The 21,864-nt window shown below is 43.6% G+C and overlaps 1 protein-coding gene across 7 annotated transcripts; it reads left to right on the top strand.

The window, feature by feature from the left end:
- The first annotated feature begins 1,920 nt into the window (after positions 1–1,920).
- On the top strand, positions 1,921–19,755 carry ints1 (integrator complex subunit 1). Of its 7 annotated transcripts, none has more exons than XM_062408073.1 (48): positions 1,921–2,021; positions 2,441–2,531; positions 2,650–2,940; positions 3,540–3,736; positions 4,026–4,163; positions 4,245–4,404; positions 4,506–4,611; positions 4,817–5,003; positions 5,184–5,329; positions 5,412–5,553; positions 5,683–5,859; positions 5,955–6,063; positions 6,166–6,286; positions 6,386–6,463; positions 6,564–6,721; positions 6,945–7,071; positions 7,153–7,244; positions 7,356–7,416; positions 7,498–7,695; positions 8,204–8,333; positions 8,522–8,701; positions 8,792–8,941; positions 9,044–9,223; positions 9,331–9,435; positions 9,548–9,715; positions 9,920–10,031; positions 10,117–10,275; positions 10,365–10,511; positions 10,605–10,703; positions 11,179–11,303; positions 11,469–11,723; positions 11,829–11,991; positions 12,078–12,209; positions 12,571–12,739; positions 13,515–13,638; positions 13,751–13,866; positions 14,286–14,373; positions 14,492–14,751; positions 16,166–16,295; positions 16,753–16,886; positions 16,999–17,191; positions 17,284–17,408; positions 17,505–17,614; positions 17,785–17,898; positions 17,986–18,056; positions 18,161–18,252; positions 18,403–18,512; positions 18,684–19,755. In XM_062408073.1, the coding sequence occupies exons 2-48, from the start codon at positions 2,477–2,479 to the stop codon at positions 18,797–18,799; spliced, it is 6,600 nt and encodes a 2,199-aa protein (XP_062264057.1). In that variant the 5' UTR covers positions 1,921–2,021; positions 2,441–2,476; the 3' UTR covers positions 18,800–19,755. The 7 variants fall into 7 exon arrangements, with proteins under 7 accessions (XP_062264057.1, XP_062264056.1, XP_062264055.1 ...); XM_062408072.1 differs by having other exon boundaries at positions 13,512–13,638; XM_062408071.1 differs by having other exon boundaries at positions 5,955–6,072; positions 6,951–7,071.
- The last annotated feature ends 2,109 nt before the right edge of the window (positions 19,756–21,864 follow it).

Here is a 21,864-nt window from a genome sequence, read left to right as displayed (position 1 = left end):
TGTACATAATTTTGAAGTTAAGATAAATACAGCTTTGTATTTATTTGTACAAGTGGTTTGATAATGGGAAATTCTACATACACACAACATTTATTTAGGACCCGAGCACTGACAGGCAGTGTTGTGCAAGTTCACACCTCTCATGAACTAGTTCAAGGTTCAGTTCATACAAGTAAACATGAATAGTTCACGTTCATAGTTCACCATTTAAATTCTGAACTAGTTCATAGTTCAGTTCATTCTATCGTTTTAAGGTGGAAAGTGAGAATGAAAGACTTAACTTGTTAAAGAAAACCTTTTCCATCACTACCCCTTGCCTTTACTGTCAGAATCTCTATCACAGTGTGTAAAAATCCCTCAGATAATAATAAGGTGCATCGGATCTCGGATGTAGTTGATGAGTCAGCTTCTCTGCTTTCTCTTGCCATCAGTATATGAGACCGAGAGCTGTTGTGTTGCAGGTATGGCCTGCCCCTTTAAGGAAAGTTTGTAGTGTGTGACGTAGTGCACATGGGTATTGTGGGAAAATACGCTAAAAGTGTGTGTATAACGAGAAGTGACTGACCACTTAGAGGTGAGTGTCGCTCCTGCTGTATATCCGAGAAATAAAGTGGCTTCATTCCAAGTAAAGAAACATCTCCTCCTCCTTATTCACGGAGCGGCTCGGACGACTGGTTACCAGCCAGACAGCGAGCCAAGATAACCAGTGACAGGGGCGGCTCCTGGTACAGGCGACACAGGCAATGTAAAACAATACATTTACGTCACACCATCATCCTCTAACCCCGGTGACGCACCGGAGGTAGAAGCGCTGTGAAAAGCGGTCCGCCTACTTTCCTCGCCCATGTTAAATACTTTCGCTGTTCGAACCATAGATATATAGAAAGGCCTTTATATATTATATATATATGGTTCGAACCGGCGTAGTGCCGGGAAGAACCGGGAAGCGCTGCGGCCACACACAACACACACGCAAAGACCAGCATTTTTTTTAAATTAAATTAAATTAAATTTAAAAAAAGCTACGCGCACATCCTGTGCAGAAGCCCACTGCGCACTTGTTGTGCAGAAGACCATTGCGCACATACTGCGCAGAAGCCCATGGCGCAGGAGTTGTGCCGGCAGTTTTTTTTTTTATTTAATGTTTCCCTGTTTTTATATTTAATTAATTTAAATTTACATAGTGTAAGATAATTTGCAAATAACAGAAGATATCCTTACATTTTCATAGGTCAGTAAATTGCCATCTAGAAATTGAGTAAAGTGGGATATGAACCCAGTCCCTTCTTCTTGGAAAACTGTCTCTCTATCAACTACACCACTCAGCCTTCTGGTTAGCGTGAGGAACTAAGCACTAAAAGAGGATGGACAACTTATCGTGGTTGTGTGTCCGTGTCATTTTATGCTGCTTTTGATACACACTTCAGAGAAAATATTTTTACTGCATATATTTGACAGCCTTACTTAAAAGTTACTTTTATATTTTTGGATTTTAGATACTGAATGATTTAACATACTTTAAAAAACTATTGTTAGAGAATAACCCAGTAGTTTACAGCCTTGGCTTCTGACGCCTCACAATAATCACAGTGTGGGACACATTTCATTTCATATTATTCTGAAAATTCGAGCAAAACCTTCTAGTTGTTATTGTAATACTTCAGATATATTTAAAGTGCTCAAAATAAAACAATATGATCATTGTCTGTGTAACGAGCGGCGGTGACCAGCCGGAGGCGCCTGTTGTCGCTCTCATTGTGTCTCTTTATATTTATGTATTTTGTGAAGCACTCTGTAAGCATGTTTAGATAAGAATAAAGTTGTTATAATATTTCATAAAACACTGACAATTTGTAGGATTAGTTGTGTTTTTATATTTGTATATATGTATTGCACTGTAGAAGAACAACAGCATTGACACTCCTTTGCACTAGGTGGCGGTATGCATATTGACTCGCTACAGAGAAGAAGCAGAGGAAGACGCCACCATGGCTCTGTATGAACGTTAGCTTGGATCTAAGGTTCGCTTTCTAAGAGTTTTATTAACGTTACATTTCGAAACGCGACTCTTTCAGACTGATAACGACCTGTTTCATGAAGCCGTTCAACGAGTGAGATACTTTTCACCTAGTGCACGTTTGTTTACGTTTTAGCAGGTTGATGCTAACGCCACTGTCAGTCATTGAAACACGGAGGCTAACTTCTAATGCTATTGGCCCCTATAAATATATATTGCAGCTACTAAGAACTGCATCGTTTAACATGTCAGCCTATGAACAGAGACGGAACCCAGATGTTTTGCTAACTTGAGAACAAAACCCTAGTGCTAGCTTCTATCTTCAGTGATATATACCACTCGTTACTAGCTGGACGATGCTAGCTGTAACCTTAGCCCACACGTATGTGTTGACGCTTGTGTGCTTGTGTTTTTCTCACACAGATTGTTGTGTACTAGGCTGTGACACCTCCAGTTGAGATGAATCGCCCCAAACCCACAACTCTCAGGCGGCCCAGTGCTGCCAAACCATCAGGTACGACGCAGCTCCCACTGTCACCTTATTGTTGCTGCTTTTCTCAGCTTGTGTTTATGATGATCTAAGCTAAGAAGGACAAAATCTCAACTGTCCTGTGATGTCCGCTTCTCCCCAGCTCACCCACCCCCGGGGGATTTCATTGCCCTCGGATCCAAGACCCAGGGCTCAGAGCCCAAAGCCCCCGCTGTCCTCCTGAAGCCAGCATCCACAGGTTTACCAGCGGACCGCAAGAGAGAGACGTCTTCAGCCCTGCCGTCCTCATCGGGGTTGTCCAGCCTCACCAAGCGGCCCAAACTCTCCACCACCCCTCCAGTCAGTGCCCTGGGAAGACTCGCCGATGTAGCTGCGGTAGACAAGAGGGCGATATCCCCCTCAATAAAGGAGCCGTCAGTGATTCCCATTGAAGGTAAAACAGTACTTGTATTTGTGTGTGTTTACGTAGAAACCCCTTCGATCTTTCAACCAGTTACAAGTTATAAAACTCTTTTAAAACAAGCCTGTACAAGCCTCATGGAACATAAAGTGCTGCTAATAGATGCCCTGTATGAATATGTCTGTGTATTGGTTAATATAAGTGTACTGTAAAGAGCTTTGAGTGGACATCAAGACTAGAAAAGTGCTATATAAATACAAAACCATTTACACTTTTATTAGGATGGTTACACAACTCTCCTCTTTTACACCCACTTTTTCTCTCTCCCCCATTTCTCTCCGCTCACCCCAAATGGTTGAGGTTGAATCTGGTTCTGCTCAATGTTTCTTCCAGTTATTGAGGGAGTTTATCCTCTCCACAGTCGCCAAAGTGCTGCTCCTAATGGGAACTGTTGGGTTCTCTATAAATGTTAAGGTCCATAAATGTTATGATTTGGCGCTTAAAATTGAAATGAGTTGAAAACTTAATTTTTTTCTTTCTATAAATGTTTTCCATGGACTTTGTGAAGCACTTTATGACCTTTTTTAGATAAGTGCTAAATGAATACAGTTGTTATTTTCCTGTCGTTTCAGTGTCACCAGCGGTGCTGCTGGACGAGATTGAAGCCGCAGAGTCTGAAGGTAACGATGAGCGCATCGAGGGACTGCTGTGTGGAGCGGTGAAACAGCTCAAGTTGAACCGAGCAAAACCTGACATCACACTGTACCTCAGTCTCATGTTCCTGGCCAAAATCAAGCCCAATGTGTTTGCAACTGAAGGAATTATTGAGGTGAGACTGCTCGTACAGTAATGCTGTCATTTCTGTATCCCGGGAGAAATGTTAAAATGATGTCATGTACACCATCCCTTAGCCTTTGCTTGTTGTTAAATCATAAAGTAGCAAAGAAGGGACAAATAGTCCAACTTGCATTTTGCATTTATTAGCTTGTTTACTTTGCTTTGAATTATATCTGTTAATGCATGAGAACAAATTGTCTTGCAAGATAAAAGAGTTAAACCTCACAGATGTTGGATTTTAAGTACTGTCTTTCTGACTTTGTTCCCGCTCTTGCCACCAGGCCCTTTGTAGCCTCCTGCGTCGAGATGCTTCTATCAACTTCAAAGCGAAGGGAAACAGCCTGGTGTCTGTTCTCGCGTGCAATCTGTTGATGGCCGCCTACGAGGACGATGAGAACTGGCCTGAGATTTTTGTTAAAGTGAGAATCTCCTTAACAGTCAAATATGAATCATTTACCAATTCTAATGTATAAATCTTGACTCCTGAAATGTTTTTGCAGGTGTACATTGAAGACTCTCTGGGAGAAAGAATCTGGGTGGACAGCTCTCACTGTAAGAATTTCGTCGACAACATCCAGACGGCTTTTGGCACAAAGATGCCTCCGAAGAGCATGCTGCTTCAGGTGGACACCGGTCGCTCTGGTGGAGATCTCAGTGCAGGTGCAGTACATAGAGAAGATACACTGGCTTTTTGTATGGCTAGAATAGCTATTGCAGGAAAGAAGTGTCAATTGTTAATGGCACTTCTTTTGCCTTTTTAGGTAGCAGCCCCCACCCTTCAACTCCGGATGAGGATGACAGCCAGACAGAACTACTGATAGCAGAGGAGAAACTCAGCCCTGAGGGTGATTGGCAGGTGATGCCGAGGTATGAAAAATACTCATATTCTAAGACGTGAGTAACACTACAAAACTCTGTCCAACAGTTGCACTCAAAACTGTCATTTGAGCTTAGACAAAATTCTGCGTCAATATTTTTCAGTCTAGACAACAAGGAATTTAACATTTCTGCAGAAACTATCAGGAGTTGCTGTAAAGTTGTCCTTCTGTCGCTCCCTCTGGGGTGACTGTAGGTATGAAGAACTCTCGGAGAGTGTGGAGGACTATGTGCTCGACGTGCTCAGGGATCAGTTGAATCGCAGACAGCCGATGGACAACGTGTCACGAAACCTGCTGCGTCTGCTTACAGCCACATGTGGCTACAAAGAGGCCCGGCTCATGGCTGTGCAGAGGCTGGAGATGTGGCTCCAGAACCCGAAGGTAAAAAGCGTCAGACCCTAAAATAAACAAACACCTGAACGGCTTTATGTCACTGTAACTCACTGGCTATAGTTGCTGTAAGTAATTGCATTTGGAAATTAAATCTCTATAGTTCCATAATTTTGTTTTTTGTTTTTAATTCATTATTAACTTGCTTTCTTTTGTTTTTAATGCGTGCAGCTTACTCGGCCGGCCCAGGACCTCCTCATGTCTATGTGCATGAACTGCAACACCCACGGAGCAGACGACATGGAGGTGATCTCCAACTTGATCAAGATCCGGCTCAAACCTAAAGTCCTCCTCAACCACTACATGTTGTGTGTCAGGTGTGTCTCAGTCTCAGCTAATCCTACTTCTTTCGTCTTTGGTGACTCGCATTAACTGACACTTCACTGTGGGATTTTCCAGGGAGCTGCTGAACGCAAACAAAGACAACCTGGCCACGATGGTGAAGCTGGTGATCTTCAATGAGCTGTCCAATGCCAGAAATCCCAACAACATGCAGGTCCTCCATACAGTGCTCCAGCACAGCCCAGAACAGGCTCCGAAGGTAGAAATGGAAAACATGGGAATGGAAGACTTGTTGAAGTCTTCATCAGTGTCTGTTCTCATCTCTTGGCTTTTTATTTCTATGTCTAAATTCTTTTGTTTCACTCTCTGTCTCCCTTTGTGTTCGTAGTTCTTGGCGATGGTGTTCCAGGACCTGCTAACCAATAAGGACGATTACCTCCGTGCCTCCCGAGCTTTGCTGAGAGAGATCATCAAACAGACAAAGCATGAGATTAACTTCCAGTCCTTCTGCTTCGGTTTAATGCAGGAGAGGAAGGAGACCAGCTATGTGGACATGGAGTTCAAAGTAAGATCAGATGAAAACTCCGCCTTTCGTTTTAGCAGCAATCATCCTGCTTTTAAATTGAACTGTGAACTGTTTATCACTGTCTCTCTCTGCAGGAGCGCTTTGTTATCCAAGTGACAGATTTACTGACTGTCTCCATGATGCTGGGCATCACTGCTCAGGTCAAAGAAGCCGGCATTGCATGGGACAAGGGCGAGAAGAAGAGTCAGTCCCGTGTGTTTGTTCTTATCTTGCATTTAACAAACCATAATCCATTTTTATTAGGTGTTTGTTTTCCCCACTAAACGTGTGTCTGGATTGTTTCAGATCTGGACATCCTCAAGTCGTTCCAGAATCAGATCGCTTCCATACAGAGAGACGCTGTGTGGTGGCTTCACACTGTGGTTCCCACCATCAGCAAAGTTGGTGCGAAAGACTACGTCCATTGGTCGGTATCTGCTTGCCCCCGAACAGTTTGTGCCTCTTAAACCAATGATGTTTCCATCTACATTAAACATAATTTATCATCACGCCTCTCCCCTCGCAGCCTCCACAAAGTGCTTTTCACAGAGCAACCTGAAACATATTACAAGTGGGACAACTGGCCTCCTGAGAGTGACAGAAAGTAAGTCTCCCTTCAGGTTTAACATTGTGTTTCTTCAGATTGCATCTACCGACCATAGACTGTACGCTACCAACTGGTATCTTTTCCTGTCTTTCCTCAGTTTCTTCCTCCGTCTCTGCTCCGAGGTGCCTCTGTTGGAGGACACACTGATGCGCGTACTGGTAATCGGCTTGTCGCGTGATTTGCCCCTGGGCCCGGCTGACGCCATGGAGCTGGCAGATCACCTGGTTAAAAGGGCTGCTGGAGTACAGTCTGATGGTGTGTGAGGACCCAATTTGTCTGTAACTGTTTCTGACTGCCAGTGTGTTCTGTGTGTCACTCTCTGTACATTTTGCATGCTTCAGTTCAATGAGCAACCAATTTTTTTAATATTCAAAGGGTCGTCTCCTTATTTACATCTTATCCTCTCAAGTCAGCAAAATAGTTTCAGCTAAACAAGAACAAAAGGCGAATACGTGATTATTATTCTTTATTTTTTAAGCTGCAGAGTTGGCTGACGGCACAAAAACAGATCTGGAGGTCCTGAAAGTGGAGAGGATCCAACTCATCGATGCAGTGCTGAATCTGTGCACATATCACCATCCAGAGAACATTCAGCTGCCAGCGGGGTACGTCCAATGTCTTTTTAAAAACACCATTAGGTCACACAGTTAATCGATAATAACAAATTACTATGTTTAATTTTTAAGGTACCAACCACCAAATCTGGCGATATCCATGCTCTATTGGAAGGCATGGCTGCTGCTGCTTGTGGTGGCTGCATTTAATCCACAGAAAATAGGTAACATTTAAATTGATGTCTCATACTTAAATTTAGTTTTCAAATGTATTCAAAGTCATTAAATCGTTTTTTATATATATTTGTGACATTTGTTTGTTTGCTTTTGTTTAGGTTTGGCTGCATGGGACGGCTATCCAACACTGAAAATGCTCATGGAGATGGTTATGACAAAGTAGGTAAAGGGCGATCATTGAGAGTTAGGGGACTCCAAGGTGATTGATGAAGCTTAACTAACACACGTCCCTGTTTATAGTAACTACAGCTACCCTCCTTGCACTGTCGCTGATGAGGACACAAAGACAGAGATGATCAGCAAGGAGCTGCAGATGGCCCAACGAGAGAAACAAGACATTCTGGCGTTTGAGAGTCACCTGGCTGCAGCGTCCACCAAACAGACCATCACAGAGAGCAACAGTCTGCTGTTATCTCAGCTCACCAGCCTGGATCCACAGTAAGACACCCAGAGAAACTATCTCACAGTTTGTGAAATAGTGATTTAAATGTTACTAAAACAGAAATCCACCGGAGCAGGGAAAATCTCTGCTCATTAATATGAATGTTTTGAAATTACTAAAGTACTTTTAATCCTGATATATTTTGTATCTCCCATGAAACTGTCCTATATCATGTAATGCAGCTTTACACAATATACCATATTATTATTATTACAGTATATAATAAAATTAGATATTGAAAAAAATGTATAATTACACCTTAAATCGGTAAAAAGGTAATGGATAAGGGTAATGAGGCGTTTCCTATTGTTTCAGTTATGTGTTGACCTTGTATCTTGGTGTTAATTTCTGAAAGAGGCCTCCTAGTCCGACCTTTTATGCAGTTGACAGTTAAGTTTAGCTTTTTCCACTTAAAGTCAGTAGTTGCATCCTGTATTACTCTAGATAAATGAGTCACTGCTCGTTCACTGGGAGAAGGACTAATGGTTTTTTGTTTTTGATCAGGGGTCCTCCTCGCCGACCTCCACCCCAGTACCAGGAGCAACTCAAAACCCTCAACCAGTCCCTGCGTCTGGGACACCTCCTCTGCCGCAGCCGCAACCCAGACTTCCTCCTCAACATCATCCAGAGACAAGTAACAGGCACTCACACACATATATGTTGCACCTTAGATAACAGAGAGATGTGTCGGCAGCTCGAGCACTGGCCCGGGACAGATCTACTGAGCCCAAAACCATGTAGCCCACCTAATAAACGAGGAAATAACACTTTCAAGTGTCATCATTGGTCAAGTCAGTAAGGTGCATTTTCAATCCATCACAGGCTTCCTCTCAGTCAATGCCCTGGTTGGCTGATTTGGTTCAGTCCAGTGAGGGGTCCTTGGATGTGCTTCCGGTGCAGTGCCTGTGTGAATTCCTTCTGCATGATGCTGCAGATGACAATCTGCCAATAGAGGACGACGAGGAAGGAGAGAGCAAAGAGCAGAGGGCCAAGAAGAGACAAGTATGTTGATGATTTTAAACGAAAGCTTTCCTGTTTTTATTTTAGTTTCTTCTGAGCGACTGAGTCCTAAATCCTCTCTGCTCCTCTCAGAGACAGCAGAAGCAAAGGCAGCTGCTTGGACGCCTGCAGGATCTTTTGTTAGGTCCCAAGGCAGATGAACAGACAACATGTGAAGTGTTGGATTATTTCCTGCGTCGTCTTAGCTCCTCTCAGGTGGCATCGAGAGTCCTGGCTATGAAGGTATTGAACTCATTGGAAGCATATATCACGTTACAATCTCTTTCAGCATTATGTTGCTATTTAAAAAAAGCATCCCATTTGACATAATACATCTGTGTGCAGGGTTTGTCTCTGGTGCTGACCGAAGGAGGCTTGAAGGATGGAGATGAGCGGGAACAACCCATGGAGGAAGATTCTGCAGATGCCGAGCTCTTGCCAGGTTACCAGTGGCTGCTGCAGGACCTCCCAAAACTCCCCTTGTTCGACAGCGTGAGGGGCATGACGTCCACTGCCCTGCAGCAGGTCAGCATCCGACTCAAGCAGTGAACTGGGCATAACCGACAGATAAAGTAAGCTGGATTATGAGTCAGGGATAGAAAAGTAAGTCTTGTCTGTCTGCTCCCTCGCAGGCCATTCACATGGAGACCGACCCGCAGACGATCAGTGCCTATCTCATCTACCTTTCCCAGCATGCACCAGTGGAGGAGCAGGCCTCTCATAATGACCTTGCCCTGGTAATCACAGCGAGTTGCTTAAATGTCATCATGACATGCTTTTTTGTTTTGAAGTCAAGTTTTGATGGTGTCACAGATCATCGCTGACTGTTTTTTGTGTCGCTCTCTGCAGGATGTTGCGCGGCTGATTGTCGAACGTTCCACCATCATGAACAGCATGTTCGCCAAACACTCCACCAGGCCTGAGTCCAATGCTGTGCTCTCTGCTTTCCTCACCATCTTCTCCGCTTACATTAGGAGGATGAGGAAGACGAAAGAGGGCGAGGATCTTTACAGCTGGGTGAGCAGCACTCAATGCTTCCCTATATATTAGAATACCCCAGAAGTGCAAAGTTTGGGCCTAGTTGCACATTTCCTGTGATCACTGAAAACTCTTGATAGTGGCCGCAATGTAAATGAAATGGAAATTAATCCCTGTTTGATATTGATTGGTGAATTATACAAAACAGGGTGGATTCACAATGACAACATTTCCTTTTTTTAGTCAGAATCTCAGGACCAGGTGTTTTTGCGTTGGACCACAGGGGAAACTGCAACCATGCACATCCTTGTAGTCCATGCCATGGTCATCCTGCTGACTCTGGGGCCCCCTAAAGGTAGTTCTGTGCCTGTCAGATTTTAATGTGTGCATTGATGAAGAACATCTTTGATATTTTATGTGTTTTGTAACAATATTTACAGGAGAGAGCGATTTCTATGCTCTTTTGGACATTTGGTTCCCCGACAAGAAACCTCTACCCACTGCCTTCCTGGTCGACACTTCAGAAGAGGCCCTTCTGCTGCCTGATTGGTTGAAACTGAGGATGATCCGATCAGAGGTTTCTCGATTGGTTGACGCAGGTACAACTTCTCCTACTTTGCTGAAACAAACATGGCTCATCAAGTACATATTGTTTTCTACTTTTAATCATTGCACATGTTTCTCTCAGCTCTATCGGACCTGGAGCCTCAGCAGCTGCTGCTGTTTGTTCAGTCCTTCGGCATTCCTGTGTCCAGCATGAGTAAACTGCTGCAGTACCTGGATCAGGCTGTTTCCCATGACACAGATACACTTGAGGAAAACATCATGGACAAGCGTAAGAGTCTTTTGCAGATATTCTGTTCTTAAGATTTTTATTTTTATTGTGAATCTTTCTGATTTGTCTCATTTTGTATTTCCTCTGCAACAGACTACATGGCCCACCTGGTTGAGGTGCAGCATGAGCGAGGTGCCACTGGGGGGCACACTTTCCATTCATTACTGAGCTCCACTCTTCCTGCTGACAGAGGTCAGTGACTTTATCTTCCAAATGGTTTGTTTCTGTTTGACTGCGACTTAGAAAACACAATAATTACGATAATAAAGTACTGGTTTTATCAACTTAACAGAAATATATGATTTCAACCATGCTGTTAACATGGTTGACAGCAAGCGCTATTTACAGTTTAATATTAATGAAGCAAATTCAGTTTGTCTTACATTTTTTTCTTCCCAACAATCGCTCATCCCAAAAGCTCTGCACTGCTTTGGGTTATCAGAAATACTCTCAAGAAAAATTGAAATACAGACACACAGACATTCCTACAGTTATAGTTATCAATATTCTAATTTATTGTATCTTTGTACCTTAAGATGCCTGAATACCTTATTCATAATATTTCATGGCATAGATTTTTAATGGACGTAGCAGACAGAAATCTACAAGAACCAAGTTTAAATGAACTAAATTCCTCCTTGATGTTTTTTGTCGTCCCTCTTAATAGATGCTTCTGAAACAAGTAAGGCTAAAGTTACCGTGGAGACGCCCCACAGCTCGGTGAAGATGAGAGCTGGCAGTCAGCTTCCTGAAGTCGGGCCAGACGACGATCTCACCGGCATGTTGCTTCAGGTAGGATTTAAGTAGAGAGCTGTTTGTTATTTATATTTACCTATTTAACATTTGGAAAACACACTCCGGGAAAAAGGTCTTCCCTTTATTTATTCCCATCAATTCCTCTGATTGCTTAGTCACCGTGTGAAAAGTAAATTGTTTCTGTTTCCTTTACTCCGACAGATATTCCCCATAAAGGTGGACCCTCGCTGGCATGGCCCGCCCCCCAGCCATCTCTCACTGGCCCTGCAGCAAGCCCTGGCTAAAGAACTGATGCGGGCCAAACAAGGCCAGGTTCAGCAGGGCGGGTTGGCATTTCGCCTCCTACAGGCCATCGCTGCCCTGCTCACCTCTGCCCACGCAGGCCCCATTGTCATGTCCATGCACCGTAGCCACGCCCTCTCCTGTCCTCTCATGCGCCAACTGCACCTCTATCAGGTTGGGCTCATTAACATAGAGTGCATAATTCCAATAGCTCATGAATTAAACTGTGAAAATGTCGTTCAGTTTTCTGTCACTTTATTTTTGTTCTTTTCTCTCCAGCGTCTCGTGTCCAAGGACGTTGCTTTTTCCTCAATGTTCCTCAAGGTCATCGTCGAGGTGTTGATCTGGTTAGACAACCCAACAGGACCTCTGGCAGGACCTCTGAAGACGCTACTCAGATCCCTCGCCAGTCAGAACTCTCACAACCACAGGCATAATGATGGTGAGGACATGGCCTGTTTCTCTTTTCAGATACCGGCTGCTCCATTTTATGTCAAACAAGGAGTGACGCGTGTCTTTGCCCTGCAGTGCGGACTGGTTTCCTCCATCTGGCCGAGGCTTTGGCCTATCGCAGAGACACTGAGGTCCCACTGAGGACCATCATCGCAATGCTGAAGGCTGGAGACAGATGTAATGCAGAAGCAGAGCTCATCGGCAAAGGTTAGTTTGAACTGCCTGATCTTTGTGTTTCAAAGATTAGACGATACAAATTTCATATTACGATTATTGTCATGAGTCATCAGAAGTTACATTTTTAAAGTGATTATATCAATCAATTGTACCAAAATATATATATTAAAACTTTTTTGAGCCATTTCAATATTTTAAGTACTGCCAGTGTGAATTAGGAACAAATTCAGTGGTGACCTTGTTTTTAGATCATGTAAATTAAATCTAAGTGCCTCAAACTCAATGGTTCCTATAATTCAGTGTATTCGTAGCTTTTAACATTTTGTATTCTTACATAAAAATGCAGTTAAAGTTCCAAGATTCATTAATAATTATGCAATTTTATTTCCAGTGTTACAAGGGCTGATGGAGGTGAAGTCGCCGTATTTAGAGGAGCTTCTGTCTCTGCTGATGACTGTGGGCACACAGAACGGGACCGCCGGCCCGGTTACAATGGTGATTTCCCTGCTGCTCCAAGAAAGCGAGGAGCAAGCCGTGAAAAAGGAGGTGGATTCTAACAAGTGAGCACCGCAATTCTATTTCCCCCCCAAAGTCACGCAAGAAACATTAATATTTGACCGGACTAAATAACAGGCACAGCCGCCTGTGACAAATAGCAAACCTGCTTCCGCTGCCGTCTGGACCTCGTACTAGTAAACTACTTTTGGATTTGGTTCAGGAAGGTTTAATTGGTTTTTCAAAGCCAATTTAGCTTTACATTGGCTTTACACATTCACATGCTGTGAAAGCCTCTAAATACGTTAGTCTTTTTCTGTGTTTGGTTCTCAGCACCACGGCCAGAGAGGCAGGTTGATATAAAAGTTGCTCATCGTCACCGGCTGTGTCTAGAAGTGGGCAGGGATGTCACAAGAACTGACCTCTTCGGTACCAAGTCGATGCCCAATGTACTCAATTTGCACCATCACTGGTCGGAGGTTCTTGAGACCGATGCAGTGCTTATAGTTTGCTTTGTGTTTGTTTGGTTCGCTATGTAGTTAAACGGACACACAGACACACACACACACATACACACATTGAATATCCCGCAGATTATGACGCAACATGAAGTTTTAACTTAGTTGTTGGGATTTGTCTGTGAAAGGCTCATATCAGGGCCTTGTTCAAATGGTAAATACGAAGAATTTCCTGGTTGAAGTAAATTGGCACTTTATAGCCCCACTTTATCTCGGATGACCTGAAGATTACTTTTCTCTGAGGTCTCCAGTAGTTGAACATTGTGATTTTCAGTCACATCCCTGCAGAACTAACCGTTTCAGTTTGACCTTTCGCCAGCAGCTCCGAGGTCACCAAGTCAGGACTGAGCTCCGGGCTGCTCGTCGATTGGCTGGAGCATCTCGACCCCGAGGTCACGTCGGTGTGTCCGGACCTTCAACAGAAACTGCTGTTCACCCTCAACAAAGTAAGATAAGCGTAAAATATCCTCAGCGTATGGGGCTGTATCTGCTGGCAGTGCTCAGGTGTGTGTGTGTGTGTGCTTGGAGTCAGTCATGCATCTTATGTCTCTATTTCAGGTCCGAGGCACCCCTGCATACAGACCCTATCTTCTGGCCTTGCTCACACATCAGTCGAACTGGTGCACCCTGCTGCAGTGTATCAGCGCTCTTCTCAGCAAGCGACAAGACTACAAGTAAAACCTTTTTATTTTGTTTAACATTCTCCCAGTTACAGTTCAGTGTGTTTTTTTTGTAGATTAAGCATTAGGGTTTCTAATGCCTGGTTCACACTACACAATTTTGTGTTCGATTTTCCATTGGTTGACTAAAGACCCAGATTGGAGCCAAATCTGTGTTCAATCAGCAGCCAATCCACAGCCAATCAAAGCACAGCATGGTTTGAATGCAGTATATAGCTTGGAGACTAGACATACAGGTTGGGATCATGTTGTTATGTGTGACCCCCCTGTTGCCAGTCAGTTGTGTAGTGTAAGCTCACCTCAGTTGTATAGTGTGAATCGCGCAGCAATCTGACAACTTTGAAAGACGTGTCCCCTGAACTTGGCATTAAAGTGAGAACTTGCGTTGAATATCTGTTTATCTTTCCTTTTAGATTGGACCCATCATCAGCCCTTGATTTCCTGTGGGCGTGCAGCCACATCCCACGTATCTGGCAAGGACGTGACCAGAAGATCCCTCAAGTAAGATCAGAAGCACACAGTTATTAGATGTGATGATATTTACGGCACTTGATAAGTAGGAGGCAGTTAATTCTGCTCATGAGGATGACTCACGTATTTATCTTTTTCCTCGGTGCAGAAGAAAACGGAGAAGTTCGTGCTGCGACTCAGTTCAGAGGAGCTCATCAGCATGGTGGACCTGATCTTGTCTGAGTCGGAGCTCAACAGTCGCGACACGCAACGTGACGACAGCAGCAGCAGCAGCAGCGTGGACCAGGCCTCCCGCTCCCTCATCCAGTCCCGGCTGCCCCTCCTGCACTCCTACTGCAACGGAGACCTGGAAAACATCAAGAAGGTCTCGGAGTACCTCATCAGCTGCACAAAGAAATGGGAGGACAGGTAAGGTGTATGCTTATTGCTTCAATACTCATCTATCCTCAAACCTTCCCTCTTCCTCATCCCTCTATTTCCAAAAAGACGCATCTGTTCAACACATTTTTATTCTACAAGTTTCCCCAAAGTACTCATTCCATCTATTCCAACACATCATATTGTTCTTTCTAATTAGCCCCAAACAGTGAAAGTAATTTTTTTCTCTTCCTGTTATGGTGTGCGGATAAACTCGGGAGAAAATCGCACACGATTTTCCTTCTCAGTGCAGATGAACTTTCCTCTGTCAGCCACAATGCTGTGGACCAGGGAAAACTCGATAATTAGGTCTATTGGTGTGAAATTAAAACCAGCAGAAGTCGTCTATACTGTGATCTCTTTAAAAGCTCAGTGTATTATAATGAAGCCAAGAGGATTAAGGCTGAAGCTCTAAACTTGCCTGTGTTGTGAATTCCTGCTCTGACTTAGCTGTCAGAGATCAGGGTGCAACTCTTTGTGGAGGCAAACCCTCCTTTCATGAATGTGTCTCTGGTTATTAAACCACTTTAATGAGGAAACTTTGGCGAAGGTCAAGCAAAATTAGCTTCCGAATTACAGTATTTTAAGTACAGCTAAGCTGCCTGGTGAAACGGCTGCTTGTGAAAATGTGGCGGGATAAAAACATGTTGAAAGTAAAGGGTTTTGGCCTTGTGTTGAGTAAACACACGATTTGCCTGTGAAGCATTCTTCTCGCGGATGCTCGCTGTCGGATAAGCTGGTGTTTATTCCAATTACACAGCAACTATTGAACAACTCTCTACTCTTGGTCAAGGTCGCCGTAGTTTCGGTGAACATATAGCTTTAATAAACTTTTCAGTCACTGGGGAGTATAGTGCATCATTTGAGCCTGACACGGGCCTGAGCCACTAAGAGGATTGTATGAAACTGCAGTGACTCGGAGGCAAAAAACCTCAGAATGAAATTATGCTATTCATGCGTGTACTTTGTATTAATGCACTTTAATTATTGTGGCTTGTAGACGGAAACAATAGAGAAGTGCTGGATCGTGCTCTTTAATCTGTGATCTCGTATTAACTCTGATGATAATCACTTGAAAGAGTCGGGGTGGGGTGGGGGGAGGGGGGGGGACTGAAATTCGCCAACTGGGAACATAGTCTGCCTCATGATGTTTGTTGCTGTACAGAGTGAAGCTCGCTTGAGTTGAAAAGCTGTAACAAACTTTTCGTAGCCGCACGAAATTGGTCAACCGGTCACTGTCAGTTAAATGGCTTCAGGCCACACAACTCAATAACATCAGGGATTACAGTGTTGATGATTTTGGCCGCTAAGCCGTTGGATTTGCGATGCACAGCTGAACTGTCCTGAGCCAATAATAACACGTACACACATCATACTTCCCTCTCTTGTTTATTCTGTCCTTCAGTTCGATGAACAAGAGGTGCCAGAACTTTCTGCTGCAGATCTACCTGCACTTTCCCGAGGTCATCCAGCACGTCACTCTGCCCGAGGGCACCCTCAGCAGCGGGGGAGCGGATGACGGCAGCAGCTGCAAGGTGAAGATCTCTTACAGACAATAAATATAAGTGATTATCATGTGGAACTTAAAGAGTTATAGTAGACATGTCACTTAGGACCAGAGGCTCCCTATTCAGTATCTTCTAGGGTCAATTTGAGTGGGAACAGATTGTGGAATTGCTGTTAAAATATTCCTAACAGCACCAGCAGCTGCATAGTCAAACGGTTGGCTAAATAATTAGGAAAAACTTGAAGGATGTCAATGCCTCCATTATAGATTGTGAGGGATCACTGAATAGTTTGGGCCGACGTGATAGATTCCAAACAGCAACAAATATCTCCTGGAAAAAGGATGTTGCAGAATTTGATTGTCTTTTTTCCCATATTCATAAACAGCTATTTTGTTATTATCAACAGTATCATGATTACTATTTGAAATACCATATGTCAAACCATGACACCGCACAGATTACAGTTTTTATTTCCATTTCTCAGCTCGATGTCCTGGTCCATCGTCTGGTCACCCTGCTCGCCGACGTTGGCGACTCGAAGTCTGTCGAGAACCGCGTGTCTGACGCCAACCTCGCCTGTCGTAAGATGGCCGTGTCGCACCCTGTCCTTTTGCTGAGGTGAACTAAGAAAAGAGGAAGTAGTTCATGCAGCAGTTTTAAATCTACAAATGAAGAGATGAACTGCCACGGCCACAGACGGCGATATAACCTGCTGACTTTTCCTCCACAGACACCTGCCCATGATCGCAGGGCTGCTCCATGGCCGCATTCACCTGAACATGCAGGAGTTTCGCCAGCAGAACCACATGACCTTCTTCAGCAACGTGCTCGCCATCCTGGAGCTGCTGCAGCCCCTGGTGTTCCACAGCGACCACCAGAGGGCGCTTCAGAACTGCCTTCTCTCCTTCATGAAGGTCCTTCAGGTGGGGGCGGCTCACAGGCGTTCGTGTCCTCGCCAGGAGACTCAGAGCAGAGATGAGATTCACAGTGATCCCCTGTTTGTTTCCTCCCGCAGAACTTTCAGAGGACTCGGTCTCCGCTGGTCTTCATCAACAAATTTCTGCAGTTCACGCAGAAGTACATCACGAACGATGCAGCGGCCGCCATTCCTTATCTACAGAAGCACTCCAACATTTTACAGTTAGTACATCAAGGCAATATCCTTTTTGTGGGGACATTTTAAACAGTAAATTGTGTTATTGCACAGAGATGTAGCTCTGCTGTTTCTCCTCTTAGGAACCTGTGTGCAGAAAACCCCGACCTGGTCCAGCTGAGGTCTCTGCTGGCTGGACTCACTTTGCCAGTGAAAAACTCCTCTTCAGAGTTTGCGGGAGAAGACAGAGATGGTGAGCACACATAAAATAGATTGTTTCTGTAGAATCGTATTTCTTAAAGTAAGACGCTGAGGTACTGTTAGACTATAATCTCTGGTAACATTATAAGATTTAAACCTTAAAAGCAGTTTTGCAGAGGCGTGCATCTCTCTGAATAATTTTTCTTTTTTTCTTTTTACCAGATGACGTGTCCACTGGTTCCCTTCCCCTCGTCAACATCTCTGCCTCGGTCTCGCTGAGCGCGGCGGACATGAACATGTACCTGAAAAAGATGTCAAGAGGAAAAGCAGTCGAGGGTAACGACAGCACACCTCTGCTGCAGAGATGCCACATGTATTCATCCTGTTTCGTATTGAGTAATACTTTGTTTTATTCCGCCATAGATGTGTTGGAAGTGTTGACGGAGGTGGATGATAAGTCGAGGAGGAGCCCGGAGATCATCCAATACTTCGCCGTGAGTCATGGACGACAGGCACACACGCAAAACCTTGGGGTCAAGTGTAGCATCCGTCAGTGTGTAACCCGTCCGTCACCACCCTGTGTCTCTGTTGTTTGCAGAACGATCTGCAGAGGCTCATGGTTTCCTCTGAGGAGCTGTGTCGGAACATGGCCTTCAGTCTGGCCCTGCGCTGCATGCAGAACAATCCCTGGTGAGTTCACAGCCGACCCGCAGCGGGCAGGCCGGGGCCGAGAGGGAGTGTGCGGAGAAGGAAATACATAAATGATCAGCAAATTCAAACCGTCAATTGTTTCCATCAGTTTCTATTCGTTGGGTAATTTGTGTGTTTTCTTTGCTCCAGCCTGGCAACAGACTTCCTGCCAACTTACATGTACTGTATGGGCAGTGGGAACTTCGACGTGGTACAGACCGCTCTGAGGAACCTTCCAGAATACGTGCTTCTCTGTCAGGGTAAGAGGAAACGCCTCCTTGTGGACAGTAGTCTGGGTAGAAGGAGTCACTCCCATGTCTGTCTTGGATCCTATTTGACACAAAAAACAAATATATATATTAGCGAATGCATCCTTGTCTCACACATCCACAGCTGCATTATTTCAAGTACTGTTTGTCTGCTCCCTCCAGAACACGCAGACATCCTGCTCCACAAGGCGTTTTTAGTGGGCATCTACGGACAGATTGACACCAGCGCCATGATCGCCGAGTCGATGAAAGTCCTTCACATGGAGGCGACCACATAACAGCGAAGCTTCCGACGCCCTCTGTGTCACTCTCTGCATTCCAGATTTTTATTTCAGTTCAAACGTTTGATGTCCTGTTCATTTGATCACAGCAGATAATCAGACTCTCTCCAGTGCCTCACATTAGATGCGTCTCCCGCGAGCGACACCCCCCCCCCCCCCCCCCCCCCCGCACTAGTGGAATAATTTAGTGACTTCAAAGAATGTATTAAAACTCCCTCTAAATTAGTTGAACATGTAATAATTACAACTATGAAATTACTGTTATTAAAATAAAGTCACAATTAGTGCATTCATTACTCTGTGAAGGAAGTAAATTATATTTTTAATTGAAAATGTGACAATACATTAACCAGTAATGAAATTCCAACAAAAACCGGAACATTATTAAGTGATGTTATCATAACATTCAACATATAATACACAAAACTGGGTAAATTATAGAAGCGGTTGATTTAATAATTAAAAAATGTTAATGTAATTATATTACAATTATATTGATACTTGTCATAATTATAGTATTATAGCACAAGTTGGAAAATAACGTGTTCAGTTGAATTAAAATGATTATAAACATTTATATTTAGAGGGAGATTTACACATTTCTGCAGTTACTAAATTATCAGCAATTACATTTTTAAAAATACAAGTGTCATTGTGTATTAACACTTTTCACTTCATATTTTCAATAGTTTGAATAATAAATATAAACAGTTAAAATCCAACCATACTTTGTTTGTGTAACTGTTTAATAAACATCTAAAACGTTTTCATAAAAATCGGTCTTGTGTGTTTTTGTGAGCATTTTGCTAAATATTGAGTCTGACAGCGAACACGTTCAACATTTCACTGTAGTCGCCACACAACTTAAAAAGTATTAAAAATGAGAAGCAGAATATACAAAGACAATGTCGTTGCTCAAAGTAATAACTGAAATAAATAATTTTAAATATCAACTGAATTAACTGATTTTGGGGGAAATGAGGTTTCATTCATCTTTATTTGACCGAAAGTGAAAAGTGCAACACATTCCTGCAGTTTTACCGCTGTTTAATTGAGAAGCAATTTAATGTTGAAATTATAAAAAAAAAGAATAACACAGATTTCCACAAGAACCAATTATTACCTTTCAAAGAAACATGTTAGCACCTCGGACGAGATTGAAGGGGGGGGGGGGGATAAATGGCGGCCGTTCATTTCATTCCAATAATTCCCGGATCCTGATAAAACTGGAAACAGCTGTCATTGGAACGCTCGCTCTTCACTGGGGTGTAACAGACAAATTAAAGGCGTGATGCACACGCTGTGATGGAAACCATTTTGCCATGAAAGTGTGAGTTGTTTTGCCTGCTGCCTCTGACTTCGTCTGGAAAACCTCTTGATGGAGTCACAGGGATTTGTTTAAACAGTGTGTGGGCATGCTGGCAGACTGGGAAAGTGGACGTCCCCATTCATGGGAAATTGACCATAGCGGTAATTGTTCAATCACATAGACCAAAGGCTGCTTTGAAGACTCAATGTGGGTAGAGGCCATTTTGCAACACAGACCGCTGCTGGTGTTTTGTTACATAGGAGGAGATGAAGCCGCGGCGCGGTTGAGGATCCTCAGTGAGGGCGAGACATGCCCACACTGGTGGGTCAGTGGAGTCTGTCGATCAGAAGTAAAAGAGATACTCAGGCTGGAGGTGAACAACTGAAAGCATGTTACTGCAGCCTGGAGGTTGGCGTGACTCAAATCTGCCTGTTTAGGCACTTAAAGGAAATTTTATTGTGAAAATAGTCATATAAAGGATTTGAATAAATATGTCACTCAGTAGAAGACATTCCTCCACTAAAGGCCAAACAATCCTACACATGATTGTCTAGTTCTTTAAGTAGAAATGTCAAAGAAAATAAGGTTTTGTTTGAAAACAGTTAATGAAAGTGTGAAAATAAATCCTGAATCCGCCCTTAAATCCACACAGGCAGTAAAATGTAATGGCTTCCTCCCTGAACCCATCCCTCCTCATGTTTGGTGGAAATTGGGTTAAGTCATTTTGCAGAATCCTGCTCACATATAGACCAACAAACAAACATACAGGTGAAAACATAATGAAAAGTTCCTTTGTCTTTTGAATCCTCACAATCCCTCATTATGCATATATATATTCACATCCATTGCTATAACATGTCCACATGTACACCTAATAGCATCCTACCCATCATGCACCATACCTGCTGATCTCTCAATGCCGTCTCAGTCTGCGATGTGTTAATTGCACCTGTATGGTGTCCTATAACTAGCCGAAAGCTCTGTTTATGGTTATCAATCAACTTACTGCACAAGTCCTAGCAGCCTGGGCTCTTGGTCAGGCGCCAGCATCCTATTGGCTGGGCAGCAGTGAGGCGGAACAGGGATGAGTGACAGCTAACAAGGAGGGGCGGGGGGGGGGGGGGGGGGGCTGGGGGCGCTCCGCTGCTGAATGGTCTTGACGGACCACTGACAAGTTAACAACCCTGCGCCCTTTATTCATCGCACCAGGCCGGTGCCCTCGCATGCAGCTGCTCATTTGTCCGTACGGAGCATTTTTGCGTGCAAGGTGATAAAATATCTTCACAGAACTTATTTATTGAGGTAACCGTGGAAACCAAGTAACAAGTACACTTCTGATGTACTGTACTTGTACTTTACTTTAAAAAAAAAAGTGTTTCTTAGTTTGCACTTCTTCTCCCCCACATTTCCAAGGGAAGTCAAGCTGCATCACATTCCAAACCACTTAGATTTAATCAAGATCCATGGATAATTCTCTGGGGAAATTGTGATTTTTTTTTTCTTCGTAATCTTGTATCCCACACAAACAAACATTCAAACCAACCAACCAACAAAAGGACAGGACTCAAAACGTCACCTCCTCGGCGGGGGTAACTAAGTTGTCCCAACTTTCTGGTTTGTGACATAGTTGTTAGAAGCTTGACTTCCTTAAAAACTTCTTAAACAGGTTCAATTGTAGAACATTTTTTGAAAAGTCAAAAATTGTTATTCAAAATTGCGTAGACCAATTTTATTTTCTCACTCCTATCTAATC

The sequence above is a fragment of the Platichthys flesus genome, chromosome 16 (assembly GCF_949316205.1).
Source record: "Platichthys flesus chromosome 16, fPlaFle2.1, whole genome shotgun sequence".
Classification (NCBI taxonomy): Eukaryota; Metazoa; Chordata; class Actinopteri; order Pleuronectiformes; family Pleuronectidae; genus Platichthys; species Platichthys flesus.
This window is presented reverse-complemented; position numbering and strand designations above follow the sequence as displayed.

What these genes read in the sequence shown, in the direction of transcription:
- ints1 (XM_062408067.1), top strand. Translation starts at nt 2,477, where the DNA reads ATGAATCGCCCCAAACCCACAACTCTCAGGCGGCCCAGTGCTGCCAAA. An exon ending in CGAGAAGAAGAGTCAGTCCC is followed by an intron (nt 6,073 to 6,165) that starts GTGTGTTTGTTC and finishes GGATTGTTTCAG; the next exon opens with ATCTGGACATCCTCAAGTCG. An exon ending in CACCCTGTCCTTTTGCTGAG is followed by an intron (nt 16,887 to 16,998) that starts GTGAACTAAGAA and finishes TTTCCTCCACAG; the next exon opens with ACACCTGCCCATGATCGCAG.